This window comes from Trachurus japonicus, chromosome 15 (genome assembly GCF_045865225.1).
Source record: "Trachurus japonicus isolate A0001 chromosome 15, Traja_1.0".
NCBI lineage: Eukaryota > Metazoa > Chordata > Actinopteri > Carangiformes > Carangidae > Trachurus > Trachurus japonicus.
The window spans coordinates 30,023,457-30,037,592 of NC_140921.1; the positions used below are offsets into that span (position 1 = coordinate 30,023,457).

The window sequence follows — 14,136 nt, forward strand, 5'->3', positions numbered from 1 at the left end:
TCCAGCTCCACTACATTTACCCCTTCAAGTCAAATCTATTGTGTGTATTTATATCCAATACGCACTAAAGTATCTAGATGGATAGCCTATGTATTGTGTGTTGTGTGCTTATCTTATCGAATCTAAGTATCAAAGCCTCGGTCCACAGAGAAATGCACACAGCCTGTATTTGGAAACTGAGCCTTAAAGCAACACAATGTAAGATTTACTCACTGCTTCTGGTTGTCGGCTACCTCTGAAGTAAAGTACTTTATTCTGTATCAAACAATCAATGCCTTTATTTGTCCCCAGTGGGGCAATTTGTTTCGGAACAGCAGGAGCACACAAAATACACAAATACACATGGCATAATAAGTTACATTACAGACCTAATAAATAAAATAAAAGATCATTCAAATTCAAGTTAAAAAGGCAATTTCACCCTAAACTACCTTTTTCTCCTGGCATTTCAAAGAAAAAACAGCAGAAGGTACAAAGGAGTGTTTGTATCTGGGAGTCTGAGCAATAACCTGATGGTAAAAACTGAAACTGTTGATGTAAATAATGAGAACAGTGGGACAAGATGGAGTCAGCTTTTTTAATCATCTGTTTGTGTGAAATTCTGTGAAATTTCTTGTGCAGACCCGAAGATTTTGCTACTAACAACTACATTGTTAAGTAGGTTTCTCTCTTTAACCTTCAGGGATTGAATCCAACGGATAAAAGAAAATGTAATAACAGACTCAATAAAAGAACGAGAAAACAAGAAAAAAAAGCGAGAAAGTGATCGAACACGCGCCAAACACAGCTAAATATCAGGTCTGCGTTGGAGCTACCCACCCGGCTCTCACTCTCCAACCCCTAGTCAGAGTTACAGGGGGAGTCAGGCTGCAGCGGCGGCACAATTCATCCTACTAACCATTTTTCACTTGAATGGGTTTAGAAAGATTGTTTTAAAGGACAATTCCTGGCAAATTCAACTTGGGGTTGTATTTTCCTAACATTTTAGGTCTAAAAGAAGGAATCTGAAGATTTTCAGTTTAATTGCTCCTGTTTTGCGGTAGTTGCGTCTGTCCCTGCATCGCCACGGCAGCGATGAATGGGAGCGGATTGATGTTCCACTGCTTAGGCTGTTTACAGCCCTCAAAGCCGCAATTTTTTTTCCACAGACAGATGGCTACTCAAACATACACCCAGAAGTTTATTGTGTCAGCCTAAGCAGCTGTGGCGATGCGGGGACGGACACAACTACCGCAAAACAGGAGCAATTAAACTGAAAATCTTCAGATTCCTTGTTTTAGACCTAAAATGTTAGGAAAATACAGCCCCAAGTTGAATTTGCCAGGAATTGTCCTTTAAGGCCGATAAACTACATGGTGTTGCTTTAAAACCAGCTGTCAGGACTTCCTGTAACTTTGTGATGTCACAACAAAGTCCCGCCCACCATCCAACTTTGCAGGTTTTGGTTTCTCTGAGTGTTTTTTTTTAAATCTGCTCTGTTTTTAGCCTTTAAGCCAGACTACATCACTAACATGTCTAGTCTGGCAACGAGCGGTAGACCTCGGCTCAATCCAGGGGGCGGGATGAAGGCTGTCTTTCAAACTGCCTCTGCACCAATAGGGTAGCGCTACGACCAATCAGAGCAAAGAGCAGGATGACGTTAGCCTGACGAGCCAATTAAAGTGTATGTCGTCATGGCGTTAAGCCCGCCCAGCGACTCTCTAAACAGATAGAGCGCTGTGATTGGTCAACACAAACGGTGTTCGAGACTCAAAAAGTTCCTATGGCTCGTTTCTAGACCCACCTACGGAGCAAAGAGATTTGCTGCCGCTAGGGGGCAGCTAGGTTTCTAGGCTACTCTGTTTTATTCAGTTACTCAGAAAACAACCAAGCCAATCAGAGGAGAGGATCAGAGCCTCATGAATTTTAGAATTATGTTGTTTTTTTAAAATCATTATTCATTTTTATGTTCACACATTTTTAAAGTCTCCTTTCAATTTGGTCACTAAATACTTTTAATCAATATCTATAACAGTACTTCCTGAAGAATAATTAAAAACACAATGTGATAATAATCAATATAATATTCATTATACTATATGAATAGGAGACTGCATCAGGAAGGAGAAATGAATGTTTGACTGTGTTTAACTGCTCTTTTTCAGCATTTCTCATTTCTAATCAGTCAATATGTACATATTCATACATTTACATCTGTGTGTGTGTGTATGGTTTCAGATGGGTCCAACCCGTACACCCTGAAGCTGTGCTTCTCCACCTCATCTCATCTATAAAAAGCTTCAAAGCACAAGCAGAGGCTGCTGAGCCTGGTGACGACGGTGGTGGCTGACCTCTGACCCCTGACCTGAGAGAGGGACTGGGACCAGGAGACACCGACGAAGCAAAGGAGGGATAAATTAATGACGAGGGAGAAGAAGAGAATGAGAGAGGTGGCCTTTAAAGGAGACAAAGAGAAGTGTTGAGGCGAGAGAAGACACTGTCTCCAACCGTACCATCAAACATCCACCATCATCCACCGTCCAGTCCAAAGCTGACAGACCGCTGACTGTCTGAAACACTTTCTGTCTTTATATTGTCATGCGGGATGTCTGTAGGACACTGCTCATGTATTTGTCCCAGAAGTCCTCACTGCATGGTGTCTTCAAGACAGACTGAGACTGACTCTGAGGAATCTACTGTACAAAGCTGAGTCCACTTCAGTGTCAGTCAGTCATCTCTAAACCCATTGATCTTCACACGTGGAAGATTTTGACTGAAATCATGTTTTGATGTTTAAAAACTGATGAGTACAGTGTTTTGCTTTGAACTGTCATTGAGCGTATATAGTAAATATGGATATGATTTTAACACAAGTTCTCATTTAAGGTTTCTTCTCTGCCTCAGCAGCAGCAGCAGCAGCGAGGCCTGTGAGGCCACAAGTGTCATGTCACAGTTTGGTCGAGCACTTTGGCTCAGAGTGAGACATCTCAAGTTGTTAAGTTTGCTAGATATTCTAGATAGATGGCCCACTCAACCTGACTTTCCTCCGCCTGCACAAGGTCAGAATCTCCAGCCAGTCTCTTGTTATCTGCAAAACTTAAGTTGGGATTCCCAGGAAATTTGAATCGCTTGTTTCAAAAAGCTTCTGTTTTTTGTTTTAGCCTCATCATCAGCTTTAAAACCATTAGCACACACACACATTAGATATACGATAGGCTGAAACAGTAACTTCTTTGCATTTGGAACCCTCTATGCTCCTTCCTTTAGCGCCATCTTCAGGCAAAAATGTTAACTTGCATCCAAGGTGTCTGATGAATATTTCCTAACCACACTTGTGTTTACATGGAGATGAACCTTTATGATTTCAAAGCTTAATCAGCTTTTCTGTAGAACTACACAGGCCGAAAGGCACATTTTATAACAGGCAAAAACAATAACAGAGTTATTATCATGCACTTTGTTCTGTCTTTGAAGTTGTGAGATGTAATGAAATTACAGCCTAAAGCTCTTTAATGTCACTTTAATATTTTCAAGTAATCCCATACTCTGAAAACTTGTGGCACTCAGTGTATATATATATATATACAGTTGTTTCTTAATTCTTACATGGTACCAGTGTGATGTTACAGGGGCTGATGACTCTGTGCATTATGTTTATTGGTGTGTTTTGTGCATTAGTCAAAATCAAATTTAGACAGAACAGCAGCCACGTGGCTTCATGGCGCTGTGTGTCTGTTGTGTCAGTTTGCTGCCGTCAGACGAGCAGCCTGCATCTGGATTGTGATGGAAGATGGATGGATGGACGAGTGGCTCCAGTGTCATGTTTCACGGCATTTCCTTACACTCACTAAACACAACATATAAATGAACTGTTGAGTCAAAATAATAATTTGAGGCAAGTAACAATCAGTCGGTGGCGGTGCTTCTTTGATGGTTTGACTAAAGAAACTGGACCTAATGAGCCGACCTGTCAGCATTCACATCTGACTTTGAGAAACCTTACTTCCTTAATGTGATGCAGGAGATAGTGACTAGCCAATCAGTGTCAATCAGTGGGATGTAATTGATGACTGATGAATTGATTTGCAGGAAGATGATGTTGAAAATGGCATTTGGCCAAGGCGTTGTGTTGTAGGGTCCATTTTATGGAGGATCATGGATGTAACAGGAATTGTAAAAAGCAATTCTATAATTGCATATTTTAATACGTATTAAAAGTAGAAATTGTAAAAATAATAATAATAATAATAATAATAGCCTAATAAAAAAATGTAAATGAATGAACTAATAATCCATCAATACATACTAAAGAGTTAAATGTGAATTTACTCTTTACATAAACCTATTGGAAATACATTTTATTAATTAATGAATAATAGAATTTGGAAAACCAGGCTAAACCATTCCAATTGGTCATGGGTACAAGAAGCCCTGTGATTGGTTGGCAGCTAACCAGTGGGTTTTTACCAGCACTGTGGTCCAGGGCAGAGGGTATCTTGGAATGGCTACATTATTGTTACAATTTCTGTCTTTAATGCCAGACGTTCCTGGTCCTACATCTGTGAGTCCAGTTTAACCTTTTAGAACAAGTCACCTGAAATATCTACACACATATGCACCGCTTTTAAAATTGTAGTGCCCAACTACTGTTAAGACCAGCGTGTCAATGTAGAGCTGTGAAAAACTAATTTGACACCCAAACTATACATAATATTAAGACACATTTTTTGCTTTGACATATTAAGCAGCATATTTGTTTTTTTTTCTGTAATATTTTATTTTTTATAATCTAAAACTAAAATAAGATTGTTTTTTGTGGATTTTGCATGATGTGTGAATAAACAGGCTACCTAAAATCTGTAAGGTGCACACACAGGCATGGATGGATTACTGAGCAGGCCTAAAGGACCTGTAGGTCTGGTGCTCCCTGGACAAGACTGTTTGAAAGTCATAGAGCTCAGTTAAAAGACACAAAATGACCATGAAGGAGCAGTGAGGGGGGCTTTAATCTCACTGGGTCCATTGTCTCATAATCCATCCATGTCCAGGCCCAGAGTGATCAGACACACTGGGTTTTCTCTGAGGCCAGTTCTTTGAAGTGCAGTACCAGAAAGTAAACACTCTCTGCTCCGTCCTGCGTCTCATACAGGACTAGCAGATTTCACTGCTACAAGCCTTTTCTTTTTTAATACACCAGAGGATCCATCACACTTGAATTAAGGCATGCTTTTGTATATGTCATTAAGTAAGTGGTGTGAGAAATCTCCACAGATGAATCCCGCTTAGTCGGCTGTTAAATAATTGTTCCTTAAGATGCTGTGCAACAGTTTAATGAAATGGACAGCGAGAGGTTTGTATGTGTCTTACAGCACTTGAATCTTACTGTATTTCTAAGGTTTTATTTATTCTAAGCTTTCGCAGCCTTTAAGAAGGCGTGGTAAGTGGGCACTAATGTCTCTCAGACAGATCCACAGGTTTCATGATTTTAAGCTGTAAAGGTTTAATTTTGTTCATAGTCTGTAATCACTGACAAAAAAAAACATTTAGAAAGATACATAGAACTATATTGTGCCATTCATTTAAGAATCCCTGTGGTTGTAACTTACATGTACATGTTCAAGTTGAATAAAGTCTGGGCTTCACACAGCTCAACTCAGCTGTCGCCCATGTGTCTTCATTCACAGCGAAACATGGTGTATTCACTTTATGTTTTTGTGTGTTTGTACCAGTCTGCTAGAGTGGAGAGGACTGGCCTTTATGCTTCAAGCAAGAAGAAAAATTAAATAAATAAAAGCAAAAAGGCAAACAAACAAAACATTTACAGTTAAAAATGGTGGAGAAATAGGCCTACATTGTATATGTAGCCTAAATAAGTGACTATAATTATTGTGCACGTGTACAATAGGAATATAGGCTACTGCAGGGTTGCCAACTTTTGGTCCTGGGCTGGAGTGAGATTCTGTTGGGGGGGGGGGGGGGGGGTTTATTGTAGTTTTTTCTCTCTCTCTCTCTCTCTCTCTCTCTCTCTCTCACACTCACACACACTTTATACCTGCAAACTAGGCTAGAGGTGTAATGTGACAAAATATATCCCTCTAGGGGGGTCTGGGGGCACCCCCCCAGGAAGAAATTGTGATTTTAACATGTATTTGAAGCATTCTGGTGTACTCTGAGAAGAAAATAAAGGGAAAACACAACATTTGCTTCAGATAAGAGGGAAAAAAGCAGATCTGTGGTTCCTATCATTGTATGGCTGGAGTGTATGAAACTGGTCTAGTGGGGAGCTCTGGCTTTTGGCCTGGACCAGCCTATCAAGCCTATTAATATATGAAAGGACAGAACAGACATGTCCTGTGATTTTCAGTCTTCTATTACAGCCTGATGATACAAGTCAGGTCCTGAAATGTGTGTTTCTCTTCTGTAATAAGCATTCTACATACCCATTCGGAGTTTGCAGGTATGGCCCACGTGCATGCATGCGCAGTTGCGCACACACGTACTGTACACACAGACGTACGCACACACACACACACACACACACACACACACACACACACACACACACACACACACACCACACACACACACCTGTTGCTGCGCTGTCTCTCTCTCCTCTGCTCTCTGGACTGAGCTGCCTGGCTGTACTTTTGTGCTACCCAGTCTGCATCTTGATTTTATAGTTTTCAACGGACTGGCCCAACCAGCCCGACCGCAGGCGTCAGTTCCAGCCGCGTTCAGTCTGAAAACATAACTCGGTCAGGTCAGGTTGTGTCTCGGGCTTCGCTCTCTCCCTCTTTTTTTTGGCCACCGGATTCGGACCAAGTTGGGTCCAGGCTTCAGCACCGTGCCACTGTTGGGGGGGGGGGGGGGGGGTCGCGGATCGACAACTCCCCGTCCTACTGTGCTGTGATCACAGGCTTGAGCAGCCGTCCAATCGACACGCGGATAAGCATCGCGACGCGCACACCAATCAGAGAGCCCATTGATGAGTGCCAAAGCTCGCTTAAATTTTTTTTTTTTTTTTTGCCAAATCGCTTGATTTTGGCGTGAGAATTGTTTGAGTGGCGTGAGAGCGTGAGACAGGACCTAAAAGCGTGTGACACACGCCAGATGCGTGAGAGTTGGCAACCCTGGGCTACTGTCTGATTAGTTCTTGGTAAGAATTTATTCAAACACAACACTTACTGAAATATGAGCAACTAACTACACACCTCATCATTACACAGAGCAATGTGTGACACTTACTGGTAGGTCCAGTTTTAAATGAGGACTAGACCTATTGAGAGTGAGGAGTTGTCGTCACAGCTCAGAGCCCCACCCCCCTTCTCCGCCATGATGGAAGGATTCCGGTGGCAAAAGCCTTACTAGTCTATGGGCAAAACAAAATCGTCTACTCCGTAATTTACTGTTTTACAATGCCTGGAAATCACTGCTGTGTTAAAAACTGCTCCAGTGATTTACTTTCTCCTTATTCTTTCTTGTAATTTGTTGATCTGTTGGCGCAAAAAGAGCTAGAATTTAGTCCGTCTCTGTGCTGTTCTGATGACGTTGCCCCTGGCAACCGATAGCGTCTCCTTCCATCATGGCCGACCGGACTGTAAAAAGCTCAAACCCCGCCCAGATTAGACCAAATCGGCACGTGACTCCTCACTCTCAATACAGACAAAAACAAAAACTCTCCATTCATGTTCAGTTCTGTGTATTTTCTGTTTCTTCCAACAAATGACTGGCTTACACGGACCCTTACACTGTACTGTTCTCGGTACAGTTATGGATGTATTCCATGGTCTTATAATCCATGATGTATTCTTATAGATCTAGGGGTACAGTAGTATCAAAGATATTCAATAACCGTCTTTGGTACATACATACTTTATTTAGTATGTATGTGGATGTGAATGGGATGCCCTTCCAGACCAGTGGAGTCAAACATCCGGGACAAGCTCGTATAATACAGGCTAACCCTGGGTTGGCGTATCAATCCAAAAGACAAATACACGACTGTAAATGTATACATACATATAAATGGCTGAAACACCGACTACGTCTACTGTTATCGAGCGATAACTGTAGAATGACAGAATGAATGCTCACTTCATGCACAAAAGTTTGAAGAGAAGGTGGTGCTTGCCTGACAGACTACACTCAGGGCCAAACATTAGTCATCAACGTCGGCGCGTTCTCTCCCGCTCTGCCCACGTGACAGCACCCTCCTTTCTGATTGGCGGTTTTGAAATCGACAGCCCGAGCTCATTGGCCACTTTTGAACGGCTGCAGAACTGCGGTGGATTCAAACGAGTGTGAGGGTATTCCAGCGGCAGTCAGTACAGAGAGCGAGTACACACCGCAGCAAGCGAGGCCCAGTCAGGTAATTATTATTGTACTATTTTATATATCTTCACAAAACAGCACCCGAACGACAGAGCTAGTTGAAGACTTGGAAAGAAAGAACCTGGACCGAAGTAGGTCACAACTTCCTCTGGAAAGTAGATAGAAGGTAAGTTCGACGATGTAGCAGCGGCTAAGCTAACGTTGGTGACTTTTTTTCACATAGCCCGAAGAAAACGGTAAACGTTAACAGTAAACTATTTACGTAATGACTGTCTCAACAGCAACATAAGTGAGCAGTTAATTAATAGCTAACGCCAGAAAACAGCAGAAAAGTGTAACTTCAATACAGCATTGTCCAGGCCACAGGACGACTCTAGTTTATATAACGGAGTCTTTGTGGGTAAGTTAACGTAAAAGAAAGGGGGGAAGCCACGAATCTCCGTTGTAAACTGTTGTATTTGTTTTTTGTTACACTTTAACACGTCGTGTCTGATTCAAATACCGTAGTCTATTAGTCCCCTGGAAGTCACTTAAGACCTATACAGTCTATGCTTCAGACCCTCGGCTTTGTTTAATGTAACTTAGTGCCACAGTTTACGCTGTCAGTAAAAAATAATTGCATCAACCCAGTGTCAGCAGCAGTCAAAGTCCCTAACTTACCACTGATAAGGTCTGAGTATGTAACTGAAGGATGCATGCATCAGCTGAAGTTGTTGCGAAGTGATGACAATAGTTATTGACATAATAATAATAACTTTATTTATATAGCACCACAAAGTGCTTGACAAAAGCAACACAGATCACAGAGGAGAAGTCACATGCAAATGTCACAAACCATTGGAGATGGACCGCCTCAAAACAGCAACACAGGCACTGCAAGACCCCAACAACAGACAGGAGGAGTCGAATTAAAATGCAGGATGCAGTTAACTGCATCCTGCATTCCATCCCATAATTTGACTTAGATGAAAGAAATAAAGGGGGGTATACATGATGAAAGGACATAAGAAAAGATGGGAGTTTGAATAGAAGAAGGCATATTAAGTAAAGCTAAGAGTGAGTAAAACTGTGAGATGAAATGAGGCAGTAACAAATTGTTTTTCATTTTTCTTTCAGGCATAATGGAAGACTACCTGAAGATAGAGAAAATTGGAGAAGGTTGGTCTAATGTTTCCTCTGTAATTATCTAAATTGTTCAATGAAGTGCTGCTGAAATTATGGAAGTAAAATTACACTGACAACTCAGCACCCTTCATTACCCTTGTAGATGTTTCAACTTTATTTGTCACATATAATTACAAGTAATTACAGTGAAATTCTTACGTACCTTTGGTCATTTGCATAACACAAATAAAGATACAAGAATATAAAAGGAGTAATATTTGAAAACAAGAGAAGGTGGTAGTAGATTTTTAAAATATAATACAATAGTGCAATGGCAACCAATAAAAAAGAAGAATGAACAGTGCATATCTGTATGTATACGGATATTTGTTTATTATTAAACAATAATATTATTAAAACATTTACAATATCATGGCTGTAATGTTTTTGTAGTGCCCGTGTGACTCTGCTACATTTGATCAGACCTTCATTGGTAACTCTTTTCCAGGTACCTATGGGGTGGTGTATAAGGGCAGACACAAGGTCACAGGGCAGGTTGTGGCCATGAAGAAGATCCGCCTGGAGAGTGAGGAGGAGGGTGTTCCCAGCACCGCTGTGAGGGAGGTCTGTTTGCTTCAAGAGCTGAAGCATCCCAACGTTGTACGGTACGCCCGCTTTGTACGCAGCAGACCGTGTGCCTGTGAACCGTCAGGTTACGGGATCCTAAAAGTCAAATGAGTTTCCATATAAAAAGTTAATGGTATAGACACAGACGGCAAGCAAGGAAACGTCACTTCCGGTTAGGGCTGTGGGGGAAAACAAACCGTTTTCCCCATACACACTCATGCAAAAAGGCGGCATTTTAAACCTTTGTCAAACGCTTGTTCGCCGTCCTGTCTTAGTTTTAATCACATGTATATGCTGACAAAGAGCTATATATTAGAAAACTCATCACGATCTGGGTCGATTGCTGTCCGTACATCTTAAAATATAAAGTTTTCACAGCCATAGCCTACACCGAGTCAGCAGGGTCGGCAACCTTCACTTCCGGTCAGAGCGTTACACGTTTGGAGAAGATGAGCGAAGTTCCGATATAAAAGTTCAGGTTGTGGTTTTTGAATTTATTTGCGGTGCAAAATAATACACAATAACTCAGGCAGTGTCTACGAGTGTCTAAAGCCGGCCGGCGGCGACTAAGAGAGCCTCATAGCCGTGGGGGAAGACAAATATGACTGACTGTGAAATACCTAATATTTTTAAATGTACGGACAACAATCGACCCAGATCGTGATGAGTTTCTAAAAATATAGCTCTCTGTCAGCATATACATGTGATTAAAACTAAGACAGGACGGCGAAAAAGCCTTTGACAAAGGTTTAAAATGCCGCGTTTTTGCATGAGTGTGTATGGGGGACACGGTTTGTTTTCCCCCACGGCCCTAACCGGAAGTGACGTTTCCTTGCTTGCCGTCTGTGTCTATCTGGAAAACAGCTGTTGCATTACATCCCAGTGAAACGGGAATCAAAATAAAATCAGCGCCAAAGTTCAAAACTGGCTGATGGTCTGCTACTGCTGTTCTACTGTCACATATCACTTAGCATAGACCAGTATGGCTGACAGTAGCACCATTCCATTCCATCCACACCTTCTTCTTTTTTTTAATCTATGCATCTCAAAAATAATCTCACCATGACACCGTGAGCTGTAAACGTTCCAAATCCAGTTTTAATGAGGTGACCACAACACCTGATGTGATGAAACAGAGACAGTTAATGACCATGTAGAGTAGTACGATGCCAACAGCATGAGGAAGAGGAGTAGAATCGGTTCTCACTATTTTGATTGGCTGACAGTGCTTCATATTTGAGCCATCACCATTACCCGGGGTTGTGTCCGGGAAAACATGAATATGGGGAAGCTGAACCGACATTACTCCCTCTATTTGAAGATACAGCTTAATGAAGAGAGGAAGTAAGGCAAGTTTATCTGTATAACCCATTTTAACAAACAGGGCAGCATCCTCTGTCACCCAGATTTTGCACATATCCATATTTGATCACCTCACACACCGTGTTGCAGCCAAATCATTCACATTGTAGTATTATAAGAGCAGAGTTCATACGCAAGTATGGAAAAGAATGGATTTTATACATTTCCAGGTCTGAAAATGTATGGAAAATGGAAAATATTGTATAGAAATATATTTATCTTAATACATGTCTGGGTTTGGTCTTATCTGAAATTGTTTGGGTTAATTATTTTGTTTGCACTATTGTACCTACAGTTTGATGACAGAATGGCATATGAATTCAGAATAAATCAAATTAATTACACAATTTTATTTACATGATACACATCTATTTACCTAAATGTCACAAATTATTTGAATTTTTTTTACAGAGTAATCTGGAAATTAGGGTCTGGAAAAAGTATGAAATGTGTAGGAACCCTGAAAGAGCCAGAGTGTAGGGAAGCAATGAATTACAGTTTGAACTAAGCCAGTATGGGTGTGTGCGTGTGTGTGTAGGCTCCTTGATGTCCTGATGCAGGAGTCTCGTCTCTACCTCATCTTCGAGTTCCTGTCCATGGACCTGAAGAAGTACCTGGACTCTATCCCCTCTGGCCAGTACATGGAGCCCATGCTGGTCAAGGTGTGTTTGTGAATGAATAAATGCTCTGTGCAGTCCACCTAAGTTGTAACATTATTTTTGCGTTGCTGCTTCATATCAGTATGATAACTGTAGAACTTGTGTATTTCCTCCTCACATGCTCTTCTGCTAACAACTGGCAGCCATTGTTGATTGTATCAAGACACCTTAAAATATAATTGATCTAAAACTGTTGCTGCTATTCTTCTTGGCTGGTCTACTCCATCTCACAAACCATGTGTCTGTCTTCCAGAGCTACCTGTACCAGATCTTGGAGGGCATTTATTTCTGTCACTGTCGTCGAGTCCTCCACCGGGACCTGAAACCCCAGAACCTCCTGATTGACAACAAGGGAGTTATCAAACTGGCAGACTTTGGCCTGGCCCGGGCCTTCGGTGTCCCTGTCAGGGTGTACACCCACGAGGTGAGAATCCACCCACACACCACCACACAAGGAGACATCGACAAACAGAAAGCCTTTAAAATGACAACCTGTGTGTGTGTTCTCAGGTTGTAACTCTGTGGTACCGCGCTCCAGAGGTCCTGCTGGGCTCACCCCGGTATTCCACCCCCGTGGACGTGTGGAGCACCGGAACCATCTTTGCTGAGCTCGCCACCAAGAAGCCTCTGTTCCACGGAGACTCGGAGATCGACCAGCTGTTCAGGATCTTCAGGTAGAGGCATCAGACCACACTGACGCCTGTTCAGTTAAACCTCTGTTAGTTGTGAGTTAAGAGATGTAAAGTCATTGAGGTCAACAGTAAGTCTTTCAGTTTCCACATCTGCCACAAAGTATTTATAGGCAACACATTTCAGATCAAATAAAGTCTGTCCATCATCCTAATATTAAAGATGATGGCGTTGTGTGAACAAAATGGTTCACAAGTTAAACCAGCTGAGTGTCAACAGGAGCAGGTCCCGGTTGCTCCAGTGTGGTGCTGGGGTCAAGATGTGGCTTTTCCTCATGAGGTTCCTGTAGGACCATGTTTGAATCCCTCTGTCTTTTACTTTCCAGGACTCTGGGAACCCCCAACAATGATGTGTGGCCGGAGGTAGAGAGCCTCCCTGACTACAAAAACACTTTCCCCAAATGGAAGTCTGGGAACCTGTCATCAATGGTGAAGAACCTGGATAAGAATGGCCTGGACCTCCTGGCAGTAAGGACTACTTTATGTCTTCAACTTTAGATCTGTGAAGTAACAAACATGTACCTCAACTAGAAATCTTATGTGTCTGCATCATAAATATCACATAGCCTGGTGCAGTTCCTTCCTATTCGAGCCATATTGTTAACAACTAAATGCTGAGGTTGTTTATTTCTGTTGACAAATTGTTGGTCATTTATGTAAGGGAGTACTCCATTAGACTACTATAAACTGACTATACTATACTAGAATAAACTATAGACTGATCACATAATGTTGATGTACATTAAACTGGCTCTTCTTCTCTGCCATAGAAAACGTTGATCTACAATCCTCCCAAGAGGATCTCGGCACGGGAAGCCATGACCCACCCATACTTCGATGACCTGGACAAGTCTACTCTGCCCTCTGCCAGCATCAACAACATCTAAAAACACATAACTGACTAAACATACAAACACAGTCATACCCATTGTGAATTCTCATTCTGTAAATACTTGTGTGTGAATATTGTTGTAGGCCTTTAGTAACGTTTGTCTCTCAACAATGTCTTTTCAATAAAACTGCACTTTCTGTGATTAGGAAACTTTTTTAATCCCTTTTTCTTGCCTGATGAAGCATGTCAGACTGAGAAATGTGTTTCCAAAGTGGTTAATGGGTTAAAGAGTAGTGCTGAACATTAGTCTACATGGATTTCATTCCATATTCAAATGACTGACTGCAGGTGCTATACTGTAGGTTTGTGATCTACAATTAAAATACTTTGTCAAACAGTTGAATCATGCTTCAGTGAAACAATGTCATCAAATGATATTAGTTTGTCCATCCCTGAAGCTAATGCATACTTAAATTCAGTACCTTAAGAGTTCACTGTACACTCTTTCAGTCATGTTTTGTAAAGTATGAGTGTTTTTAAACAGACCTAGCAT

General features: G+C 41.6%; 2 protein-coding genes across 3 annotated transcripts in view; both read left to right on the forward strand.

The window, feature by feature from the left end:
• LOC146973919 (heterogeneous nuclear ribonucleoprotein L-like) overlaps positions 1-3,508 on the forward strand; it is a 56,621-nt gene extending 53,113 nt beyond the window's left edge. For both annotated transcript variants that reach the window (XM_085800928.1, XM_085800929.1), the window contains exon 14: positions 2,218-3,508. In XM_085800928.1, coding sequence (XP_085657054.1) covers positions 2,218-2,273 — 56 coding nt within the window. In that variant the 3' untranslated portion in view covers positions 2,274-3,508. The remainder of the gene's footprint in view (positions 1-2,217) is intronic.
• A 4,733-nt stretch (positions 3,509-8,241) lies between these two features.
• Positions 8,242-13,798, forward strand: cdk1 (cyclin dependent kinase 1). Its single transcript, XM_085800931.1, has 8 exons — positions 8,242-8,347; positions 9,427-9,468; positions 9,923-10,079; positions 11,942-12,065; positions 12,316-12,486; positions 12,573-12,736; positions 13,078-13,219; positions 13,522-13,798. The coding sequence occupies exons 2-8, from the start codon at positions 9,432-9,434 to the stop codon at positions 13,636-13,638; spliced, it is 912 nt and encodes a 303-aa protein (XP_085657057.1). The 5' UTR covers positions 8,242-8,347; positions 9,427-9,431; the 3' UTR covers positions 13,639-13,798.
• Positions 13,799-14,136: the final 338 nt, after the last annotated feature.

Coding starts and splice junctions, on each gene's coding strand:
- cdk1 (XM_085800931.1), top strand. CDS start 9,432: ATGGAAGACTACCTGAAGATAGAGAAAATTGGAGAAG. Junction 9,469..9,922: donor GATAGAGAAAATTGGAGAAG/GTTGGTCTAATG, acceptor ACTCTTTTCCAG/GTACCTATGGGGTGGTGTAT. Junction 10,080..11,941: donor AAGCATCCCAACGTTGTACG/GTACGCCCGCTT, acceptor GTGTGTGTGTAG/GCTCCTTGATGTCCTGATGC.